The 12,203-nt window shown below is 39.4% G+C and overlaps 1 protein-coding gene across 1 annotated transcript in view; it reads right to left on the bottom strand.

Moving 5' to 3' along the window:
• The window catches only part of arhgap10 (Rho GTPase activating protein 10), a 90,264-nt gene that overhangs the window by 37,245 nt on the left and 40,816 nt on the right, over positions 1–12,203 (bottom strand). Inside the window, exons 7-14 of the mRNA XM_060873133.1 lie at positions 10,252–10,356; positions 9,262–9,391; positions 8,429–8,535; positions 8,250–8,344; positions 6,561–6,642; positions 6,349–6,388; positions 5,775–5,843; positions 2,038–2,112 (exon numbers count right to left, since the gene is read on the bottom strand). Of these exons, the coding sequence (XP_060729116.1) occupies positions 2,038–2,112; positions 5,775–5,843; positions 6,349–6,388; positions 6,561–6,642; positions 8,250–8,344; positions 8,429–8,535; positions 9,262–9,391; positions 10,252–10,356 (703 nt within the window). The remainder of the gene's footprint in view (positions 1–2,037; positions 2,113–5,774; positions 5,844–6,348; positions 6,389–6,560; positions 6,643–8,249; positions 8,345–8,428; positions 8,536–9,261; positions 9,392–10,251; positions 10,357–12,203) is intronic.

Here is a 12,203-nt window from a genome sequence, read left to right as displayed (position 1 = left end):
AGAGTTCTTAAGCAGAGTCTGGGGTGAAACGTACAGGAGTATACACTCTTATGCTATGAAGTCGCCAGGAGGCGTTCCTGCTTCCGGTTGCCATGGTAATAAGGTTTCTCATTGGGTGGCACAAATAGAGTTCTGTTCCACATCAAATCGTTTTTTCTTGCAGGTAAATTAAAACAATAAGGAGGGAGATTTGGTGTTTGTGTATAAATAGTGCAGTGAATAACTGCATCGTATCGTACTGGATGAAGGAGAAGCAGCGTGTCGCTCCGTATTTGCGTATTTTCAGTTACACTGCACTCCAATTCTTAATCTGCTCGTGTAGAAGGCGTCCATTCGTTACTTAGATCAGCAAGTTTTTTTTAGGGTTTTTTGGTACTATGTAAAATGAAAGAAAGAGAACAGAAGAACCCGGTGATGGAAGGATGGTTTATTGCTGCTTCAATGTAAGTAATAGCAGGACTATATGGACACATCCATACAGATCAGAGCCCGTATTCATAAAGATTCTAAGAATGATCTCAGAGAGCTTCTAATGGAGCTTCAAACTAGGAATCTTACCGTAAGAGTGATTCAGGACCAATCTCTGAACAACTTTTATCTTAGAGAGGAGGCGGGACTAAACCCTGTTACTAGGTGACACGTTCTTTTGAAGACTGTGATTGGTTGTCCAATAAAAAAAAGAATAAATAGGAGCGCTTTTAAAATCTGGTCTATTATAAACCTTCCCTTTTCTCTATGATAATATTTTAGAGACTACATCATGTAGGGATTACGTTTGTGACCGATCATATTAGAGATGTTCTAACATCTGTATGTTATAAATGTACATGTAAATGTAAACATCTCCGACACAAATTACATCATTTCTGCCGCTATGGCATTGCAGCTCTGTTTCAGAAATATTAGAGTGTCTATAAATCTCTAGAAATATATGTACATGGCATTTCTGTGGTGTGTCTGAGATGCTATCTCTAATATAATCCATCACAAAAATAATCTCTACACGATCGAATCTGTATCATTTTATTAACTCACTATCATTATTAAATATTGTACACAATATATTTCTTCTCCCTCTTCACCTTACAGCCATTTTCTCCTCTGATAAAGAAGCTCTTCAGCCTCTTAAAAGTCCTCATCACTACTCCTAACACTTTTTGACCTTAAGAGCTCTTTTAAGTGTTAAGATGCTTTATGAATAATTTTTATCTTTACTAGGATCTTCTCTTTAAGACACATTTCTAAGAATTTTCTTAGAATTGCGTCACTAGGAGAAACTGTCCTCTCGGATGTTTGAGTACTGATGTTTGAGTACTGGATGTACTAGATGTTTGAGTATTGAATGTTTGAGTATTGAATGTTTGAGTGGATGCACTGGATGTTTGTGCGCTGGATGTTTGTGCGCTGGATGTTTGTGCCCTTGGATGTTTGTGCCCTTGGATGTTTGTGCCCTTGGATGTTTGTGCCCTTGGATGTTTGTGCCCTTGGATGTTTGTGCCCTTGGATGTTTGTGCCCTTGGATGTTTGTGCCCTTGGATGTTTGTGCCCTTGGATGTTTGTGCCCTTGGATGTTTGTGCCCTTGGATGTTTGTGCCCTTGGATGTTTGTGCCCTTGGATGTTTGTGCCCTTGGATGTTTGTGCCCTTGGATGTTTGTGCCCTTGGATGTTTGTGCCCTTGGATGTTTGTGCCCTTGGATGTTTGTGCGCTGGATGTTTGTGCGCTGGATGTTTGTGCGCTGGATGTTTGTGCGCTGGATGTTTGTGCGCTGGATGTTTGTGCGCTGGATGTTTGTGCGCTGGATGTTTGTGCGCTGGATGTTTGTGCGCTGGATGTACTGGATGTTTGTGCGCTGGGTGTTTGTGCGCTGGATGTACTGGATGTTTGAGTATTGGATGTTTGAGTATTGGGTTTGTGTGCTGGATGTACTGGATGTTTGTGTGCTGGATGTTTGTGCACTGGATGTTTGTGTAATGTACACAAGCTTCCTAAACTGAATATGTTGTTAAATGAAGCAAGTGTAAGTGTGTTATCTTACCGATCATCAGACTGAGAAGTTTCTGCACCTTGGAGCTGACCCCAACCACTCGGTACAAGCCCTGGTCATTGATCCCTGCACACATCCATCACAACACACTGATCAGCACTCAGCTCTGACTAACACACTCCCTGGAGGAAACATTAAGAGCTGTCCGTTTCCCAGCAGCGGCTCAGCAGAGTGAGAGTTTCACTCTGACAGGTGGGTGAGCAGCCCTACCAGAGGAAACCGTGAGCTCGGTCTGCCCTCTAGTGTTCAAACACACAAGTGCAGATCACAGTGGAGGCTCACACTGATGCCGGACTCAGTCGAGTGTATTATACAGGTGCATCTCAATAAATTAGAATGTCGTGAAAAAGTTAAACTATTTCAGTAATTCAACTCAAATATTGAAACTTGTGTAAAATATAAATGCAGTGCACACAGACTGAAGTAGTTTAAGTCTTTAGTACTTTTATTTGTGATGATTTTGGCTCACATTTAAGAAAAACCCACCGATTCATTATTTAAAAAAAATAAGAATATTCTGACATGCCAATCAGTTTCATAAGCCATCAAAGTGGTCTCTCAGTTTGGTTCACTAGGCTACACAATCATAGGGAAGACTACGGATCTGACAGTTGTGCAGAAGACAACCAGTGATGTATCCAAGCATGTTAACAGAAAGCTGAGTGGAAGGAAAAAGTGTGGAAGAAAACCACAGCCTTGAGAGGCTTGTCAAGCAAAATCGACTCAAGAATTTGGGTGAACGTCACAAGGAATGGACTGAGGCTAGGTTAAAGGCATTAAGAGCCACCACACACAGATGTGTCAAGGCATTTGTTGTATTCCTCTTGTTAAGCCACTCCTGAACCACAGACAATGTCGGAGGTGTATTAGCTAGGATATGCAGAAGAAGAACTGGACTGTTGCCCCGTGGTCCAAAGTCCTCTTATCAGATGAGAGAAAGTTTTGTATTTCATTTGGAAACCAATGTCCTAGAGCATGGAGGAAGGGTGAAGAAGCTCACAGCCCAAGTTGCTTGAAGTCCAGTGTTAATTTTCCACAGTCTGTGATGAATTGGGGTGAAATGTCATCTGCTGGTGTCGGTCCACTGTGTTTTTTGAAAACCAACGCACTCGTTTACCAAGAAATTTTAGAGCACTTCATGCTTCCTTCTGCTGACCAGCTTTTTAAAGATGCTGATTATATTTTCCAGCAGGATTTGGCACGTGCCCACACTGCCAAAAGCACCAAAAGTTGATTAAATGACCATGGTGTTGGTGAGCTTGACGCAAACTTACCAGACCTGAACCCCATAGAGAATCTATGGTGTGTTGTCAAAAGGAAAGTGAGAAACAAGAGACCAAAAAAATGCAGATGAGCTGAAGGCCACTGTCAAAGAAACCTGGGCTTTCAAACCATCTCAGCAGTGCCACAGACTGATCACCTCCATGCCACGCTGAATTGAGGCAGTAATTAAAGCAAAAGGAGCCCCAACCAAGTATTGAGTACATATACAGTAAATGAACAAACTTTCCAGAAGGCCAACAATTCACTAAAAAGGTTTTTTATGGGTCTTATTAAGTATTCTAAATGTTTTCGTTAAATGTGAGTCAAAATCATCACAATTAAAAGTGCAAAAGTCTTAAACTACTTCAGTCTGTGTGTACTGAATTTACTGAGTCTGCCTTTTTTTAGCATGAATATTTTTAAGTGGTATTTTACGGAAGCGTATTGCATTCACTTGAGTAAAAAAAAATCTACTCTGTTTTTCTGAATTAACGACTTAATTTTTCAGGAAAAACATTTTTTTGCTCTGTTTTTCTGAATTAACGACTTACTTATCTCAAAATTATAAGATAATTTTTCAGGAAAAAAAAAATTTTGCTCTGTTTTTCTGAATTAACGACTTACTTATCTCAAAATTATGAGATAATTTTTCAGGAAAAAAATTTTTTTGCTCTGTTTTTCTGAATTAACGACTTACATATCTCAAAATTATAAGATAATTTTTCAGGAAAAAAAAACTTTGCTCTGTTTTTCTGAATTAACGACTTAATTATCTCAAAATTATGAGATAATTTTTCAGGAAAAAAATTTTTTTGCTCTGTTTTTCTGAATTAACGACTTAATGTGGATTGCATGGAAGTAAACATGTCCCGCCTTTCAAGTTTAATCAGTTGAACCGATATGGTATGCTTCACGGATATAAGATGATGCATCTGAAATGCATTCAGGCTGGCTATGTGGTGACACAAGAGACAATCAGGCAATTGTTGAAAATACTGGATCTCCATGGAGTGCAACTGAGGCGCCGGAATCGTCTTCGGCGACGTTTGTATCATAATCCAGGCCCGAACTTTTTATGGCATGTTGATTCATATGATAAACTCAAACCATATGGGATCTGCATGAATGGTGCAATCGACGGGTTTTCACGAATGGTGATACGGCTACCGTGAAGCATACCATATCGGTTCAACTGATATAGAAACACAGCAACGTCAAGCAGATCAGAATGTTCTTTTCGTCTGAACAGGCGCAAAGTCTTGAGGTGTCTGCGCAAAGTTGATGCACTAATAACAACACCATTTATATTAATTAAAGACAGCAGTATCTCCCAATGTCTCAAACCCAAAGTAAAATAAAACCGGATTAAACTTGAAAGGCGGGACATGTTTACTTCCACGCAATCCACATTAAGTCGTTAATTCAGAAAAACAGAGCAAAAATTTTTTTTTCCTGAAATATTAAGTCGTTAATTCAGAAAAACAGAGTAGATTTTTTTTTACTCAAGTGAATGCAATACGCTTCCGTAGTATTTACATAAATTAGCATTTTTTTTTAAAACTCCAAACAACAACTGGAGCTAATAATGTTTTATTTGGTAAAAATAGATCATATTATCTCTCTAAAAGACATGTAGATTAAAAAATATATATATATATTTACATAATCGTATATATATATATATATATATATATATATATATATATATATATATATATATATATATATATATATATATATATATACACACACACACATAATTTAATTTAAATAGTAAATTAAACCTGTATTATATAAATATATATATATATATATATATATATATATATATATATATATATATATATATATATATATATATATATAAAATACAGGTTTAATTTACTATTTAAATTTTTACAGCTTTTATCCAGAGCCACGTGTATTTATCTTATTTTATATATTCATACTAAGCAATTGAGGTAAGGGTTAAGGGCCTTGCTCAAGGGCCCAGCAGTGGCAGATTAGTGGCCCAGGGATTTTAAATCGCAACCTTAAAATCAGTTGTCCAACAACTTAACCACCGAGCCACTGCGTCCCTACCTATAACACACTGAAGCCAGTGTTCCAACTGGGTGTAAAAGACGTCTGCATTTTTCCTGCAAATTCTTTATTATTTGTGGAAGAATAAATATTAGTATTAAGTCTCTTGCATGTTTTTTTCAGGCTTTTCCTTGCTAAATGAGACACTCATGTTGCTTTGAACTTTTCTTCCAAAATATAAATACTATAAAGAAGTTCATTTCCTCCTACATCAATCCCCTCGCCACAGACACACACACACACACACACACACACACACACGTTATTTTCCTGTATTGAGGAAGTAGAGCACTGACTCACTGTGGTTTTCGTGATAATCCTATCATTAGGATAAAAAAGTGAAGTCCACAGACATTACAGCAGTAATGTGTTCACAGCTTTACCTCTGGCCTCAATAGCGTTGATGGAATTCCTCACAAAACTCACACCCACGTCGTCCAGCTGCGCGTCGACTGCATAACAAAAAGAAAACTTACATTCAGTTCGCTTGTCGGCACACTGCTGACCACAGCACGATAAATCTCAACAGGATTCCAATAAAAATCTTAAAGGATAAAACATCAGAAATAAAAAATAAATAAATAAATTATATACACATAATTTGATCTTGCTAAGGAACTCCGAGCCGCATCAAATGAACAAGACTTCTAACTAAACCTGCAATCTGAAAGACTGGTGTATGATTTCCAGCCTTTTTTTTTTTTTTGCATTAAAAGTAACGTAAATAAAAAAAACAAAAAAAAAAGACTAAATATTGTATATAAAATATTAATAATGAAAATACAAAATTTTCTTTTTTCTTCATGGGTTTGGATTGTTGTGTTGTTGCTAAAATGCAAGACCTTTGCATTCTTTTTATTATTATTTCACTTTTTATTTTATTTTGACCAAGAGGGGATGCAAACTTTCGCACCCGGCGATTTAACCTCGAAAAAAACCTCATGAACAGAAACTTACTTCCGCTTTCTTTTGAATATATTTTCCCAAGATGGTGATCCTGTAAGTAATGAGAAACAGAACAGATTATTTATTTATTTATTTTTTAATGAATGCTTTAGTTTTCATACAGAACCAGATTATATTATTATACAGAACCTGCATATGGACAAACTAAGACAGCTGATTAAAGTCACTGAACTCAGTGGAATAGAATTCTGTGGTTCGCTCACCGGCTCTTTGCCTCCCATCGCCTGCATCCAAAATCTATGGTCATCTTCAGAAAGTGCCTGGACTGTGAGCACGATGGCGGGGCTAAAAACCCCACGGGGTAAATAACATGTCAGATACAACACCTCAAACACAAGAGCTACACACACACACAATCCCAACCCTCGAAGCACAAAATGATGGGATGTTTTGACTCGGCTGTCATCGAGCGAATGATTCGAAGCTTTCAGTTAATTAAAACATTTGCTGACGTCAAGAACGTTTGAAAAATGTAAAAGAAGAAATGGATATTTTACAATAGAAAAAAAAAATCTAACGGTAAATAAATCTTAACGTAAACGACTCACCAGCTGCGGGTTATTAAAAATAAATAAATAAATAAATAAATAAATAAATAAATAAATAAATAAACATTAAAAAAATAATAATATCGACAATATCTCAATAAACTAGTTGCAATTTAAACAGAATTAACAGAATAAACACAATATCAATAGGGATGTACCGATACCACTTTTTCTATTCCGAGCCGATTACGATACCGGCGTTTGCCGGTATCGGCCGATACCGATCCGATATCTGTGATCTTTTCTACCTTTAAAACTAAAGAATGTGTACAACTCACTTAGTTATTAAGATTTATTTGTTTCTGGTAAAGAAATACAAAAATGCCCTTATTACTGGATGAAAAATGAAAACACAAGAAACCTTAAAAAAAAGTATTAATGCAGTAGCGAACAGTAATTTTAACAGTTAGTGGTATAACAATCTAAACCATATATAAAGGCAATATTTTAAAGTGAATCTTAAATCAGAACTCTTGAAACACAATGCAAAATGTATTAAACAGTAAACCTTGCACCCAAATGAGCGACATGTTTAACGCGCTGAGGTCAATGGAAAGGCTGCCTGCTAAACTTGCCTGTCTGTCACAGGCAGTTGTGCAACATATTTCCCATAAAATTTATTATATTTATTTTCATTAATGTAATTTAACATATAAGTGTATTTTTCTTATCAGTTCAAGCTATAGTCTATGATGTTTGCTGTTCAGTAATCAACCACCACGGGCATGGGCGTCAGAAGCAAATAAAAAGTGGGTGTGTCCTATCCCACCCACATGTAATGGTTCCGACGCCCATGACAACGGGTATCGGATTTGGATCGGTCACGCACCACCGATACCCGATCCACTCAAAATGCTTGGATCGGCGTCGATACCGATCCAAAATATCGGATTGGTGCATCGTTAAATATCAATATCTCAGAAAAGTAATAAAATAAATAAACAAAAAAATAAATAATCTATTTTCAATGTTTATATAATTATATAAAATAAAACCGTTATTATTAATCATAAAGTGAAGAAATCACAAAAGTGTATTGTGACAGAATTTGTCAGATAGATAGATAGATAGATAGATAGATAGATAGATAGACAGACAGACAGATAGACAGACAGATAGATAGACAGACAGATAGACAGACGACAAAATAAATACTCTACTACTCTATAAAACAAACATATTAGTTCTAATATTATATAATTAGATTTATATAGAAAATGTATGATATAAACCCGATTATTAAGCACAAAAACGATGCAGAAGCACAAACACATCTGCTGAGAACCCGAACGAAGAGCCGCATGGGAGGAGAAATAGTGTGAGGATCTGTGAGTTTGTGCCTACCGGTCTGTAATCTCTATATCCAGACAGAATCGGCGGTCCAGTGTGTCTGTAGTTTTCCTCACGCAGGATTTCAGTGTAACAGACTCGTTTTCACCCTGAAAGGATGAACACATGAGATTAACTGAAACAGGACACCGTTAGCGTGTGATCCGAAAAGTCTTTAAATGACCGTCACTCACACACTTGCCGCCGGATTTGGGGTCGTACGTGATCATGTGGAGGATTTTCTGTTCCTTGACGAAGGTGCAGTACCTCTTCACCCAGCTGGAGCCGAAAGGAGGAGGACCTGAGCAGGAGCACGGGACGGGTTCAGAGCCACAATTAAGACGTACAGAGAAGCTTTTTTTTATTATAAATTTAATTTTATTTAGAAACTGCAGAATTCTGTAGAAAAACATTTATCTCCATTCATGTTCTTGCTTGTCTCATATTTTCCACACTTATAAATCTCATCACAGGGTTGGAGTGCCAACCCATCACAGGGCACACACACACACACACACTCTCATTCACTCACGCAATCACACACTACGGACAATTTTCCAGAGATGCCAATCAACCTACCATGCATGTCTTTGGACCGGGGGAGGAAACCGGAGTACACGGAGGAAACCCCCGAGGCACGGGGAGAACATGCAAACTCCACACACACAAGGTGGAGGCGGGAATCGAACCCCCAACCCTGGAGGTGTGAGGCGAACGTGCTAACCACTAAGCCACCGTGCCCCCCACTCATAAATCTATGAATTATAATTGATTAGCCAGAGCAAGAACATAATCTGAAGTTCGGGGAAATAAATAAAATAAAAAAATGTAAAAATTCATTAAAATAAAAGTGGGGGATTTAAAATGTTCTTGTAGTAAAGGAACAGTGTTGAACTGGGAACAGGGAACAGGTCCTGTCTGGTATTGTTTTCATTCCAGGATGGAAAGAACTAGAAATGCCAGTGCACCTCTTATTTTTTTTCCACTGAGAGTGTGTGTGTGTGTGTGTGTGTGTGTGTGTGTGTACGTTTCTCTTGTACGTAGAGATAGCCCTCGCTGCTGATGCGGCTGGTCTGTCTGTAGTCCTGTGGAGCCTCCTTTATCTTCTTCATCAGTTCAAACACTTCAGAACGAGTGCCCTCGAAACGGCTCCGTGTCTACACACACACACACACGCACACACACACGCAAAGACACATATGTAAACACAGATGCACATACATACAGTATGTAGAGACACAAACAGCCACATATAGGTAAACAAACACACACAATAAATCTGTAAGAATCATTGGAACACTGGAGAATTGGTGTGTGTGCACGCATGTTCTCAGATTCTCTAAACACACCCCTCCACATGGACATTTAAACACACAAACATATACATACAATCAGTATGTATAGGTGTGTGTGTGTGTGTGTGTGTGTTCACAAGTCTGTAACAATCTTTGGAACACCAGAGACACACACACACACACACACACACTCCAATCACACCCCTCCACATACACACCAACTCTCCAATCACACCCCTCCACACAAACACCCCTCCACATACACACCAACTCTCCAATCACTCCCCTCCACACACACACACACACACACCCCTCCACATACACACCAACTCTCCAATCCCACCCTTACACACACACACACACACAACCCTCAATCTTCCACCTGTATGTTGAACACACACAATGGAAGGCCAGTAAAAACAAAGCCTTCAAGCTTTCTCCTGGAAACTCCAATGCATCTCTAAAATTGTTTCACTTCCTGTTTCACTGGGTTCCTTCCTGCACTGCCATAAACAAGCGTGACAGCACAACACACCACATACGAAGCCTCGTATGTGCATTTATTAACCAAGCAGAGTACGTTTTTGACCTCTGGCGGCCATGTGACATTCATGACGCCGCAACCGTGTGGCTGGGAAACGTCACCATGGTTACGCAACAAAGATTAAGGTGATATTTACCAGCTTAAAATTTACTCAAATAAACTGTAAGGAGCTGCTTACATTCTGAATATTGATCTGCAGGGCTCGTTTGTAATGATCAAAGTCTTTGGCCAACTCGTATCCCTGATGGTAGAAAGTGAACATGGTCTGAAAGAAAGCCAGCATCTGTGGTGAAGAGAGAGAGAGAGAGCGAGAGAGAGAGAGAGAGAGAGAGAGAGAGAGAGAGAGTTCATCTAATTCTTATTTGGCACAAGATCAAAAATGTTTACATCCAAAAGTTACAAAACTGTGCTAAGTTGTTTTTTTTTTGTTGTTTGTTTTATTCTTTTTTAAATTCTCGATTCTGATTGGTCAGGAAGTGTTGTATTTTCTATAGAAGCTGTGCTCAGCTACAAAGTCAAACAGAATACGTTGTGGTTTCTATAGCAACAACTCAACCACGGGAACTTGTATGGTGAACTTTCCACAATCCACAACCTCTTTCACGACCTCTAAGAGGACACGTTTATTTAACGCTACGAATGGAGTCTGTAATACATCAGTGTTTCGTCACCGTCAGTGGAGAAGCGTCAGGGGTTTAATAACTAGCTGCAGATCTTATTCAGAGAGGTTAGTGAGATTGGTTATAGCACCTATAACGTGAGTGATCCTGTTCACAGACCTTCATTTAATCCACAATATTAAAGAGATAAAAACTTAATCATTAGAGATAATGTCCTTAATCATGTCCTTGTTAAGAACAGTTTGGTGGGGGGCACGGTGGCTTAGTGGTTAGCACGTTCGCCTCACACCTCCAGGGTTGGGGGTTCGATTCCCGCCTCCGCCTTGTGTGTGTGGAGTTTGCATGTTCTCCCCGTGCCTCGGGGGTTTCCTCCGGGTACTCCGGTTTCCTCCCCCGGTCCAAAGACATGCATGGTAGGTTGATTGGCATCTCTGGAAAATTGTCCGTAGTGTGTGATTGCGTGAGTGAATGAGAGTGTGTGTGTACCCTGCGATGGGTTGGCACTCCGTCCAGGGTGTATCCTGCCTTGATGCCCGATGACGCCTGAGATAGGCACAGGCTCCCCGTGACCCGAGGTAGTTCGGATAAGCAGTAGAAAATGAATGAATAAATGAAGAACAGTTTGGTGCTTTTAAAGGAATAAAGCCCTCAGTGCATAGCGTTACGGGAAAACTTCCAGGGTGTTCACAGTAACGCCAACTTATGGGGCAGTGGTTGCTGAAGCGGTTAAGGCCCTGAGTTGTTTATCAGTTGTTGCCACTGTTGGGCCCTTAAGCAAGGCCCTTAACCCTCACTGCTCCAATGGTGCTGTATCATAGCTGACCCTGTGCTCTGATACCAACATCCAAAGCTGGGATATGTGAAAAAAAAATGACTGTGCTGTAATAAAATAAAGGCTTTACTGAGACTTAAAAATTGCTGTTCACAGACGCTCTCCATCCAATCTGCAAAGAAGAATGGGCAAAAATTTCACTCTCTGGATGTGCACAGCTGGTAGAGACACACCCCAAAAGACTTAAAGCTGTAATTGTGGTGAAAGGTGGTTCTACAAAGTGCTGACACTGGTGGGCTGAATACAAATCCACACAGAGCCGATCGGCCCTATACGCTCACCACACAGGTTGCGCAGGGCCCCGCAAATTACTCAAGGCCCCGCCTCCCCTGCCTCATTTTACAGTGCGTGTTAATGTTTGCTGTGTAGATGACAATATGAAGCCGAGCTATCCATCTGGCCATGAAAAGAGAAAAAAGAAACAAAATGAGAGTGAAATGCGAGAACAGCAATCAGGTAAACTTGTGTTTTCTTCAGGTTTGATGTCAGCAAGAGCAAATAACAGTAAAGTTAAGTTGATGTGATTCTGTCTCTAGTCTCTATCTGACTAGCTCCATTAGCTGTGCAGTGCTGCTAGTGCAAGTGTGAATGTGTGGCAAATGGTTTACATGGCTCACGGGTCAGGTACGAGGGCCCCTTAGCAGAATTTTGCTTAGGGCCCCAGGGAGGTCAGGTTCG

This window comes from Tachysurus vachellii, chromosome 6, assembly GCF_030014155.1.
Source record: "Tachysurus vachellii isolate PV-2020 chromosome 6, HZAU_Pvac_v1, whole genome shotgun sequence".
In the NCBI taxonomy this organism is placed as follows: domain Eukaryota; kingdom Metazoa; phylum Chordata; class Actinopteri; order Siluriformes; family Bagridae; genus Tachysurus; species Tachysurus vachellii.
Note: the sequence above shows the minus strand (reverse complement) of the source record. Positions and strands in the feature narration are given on the sequence as shown.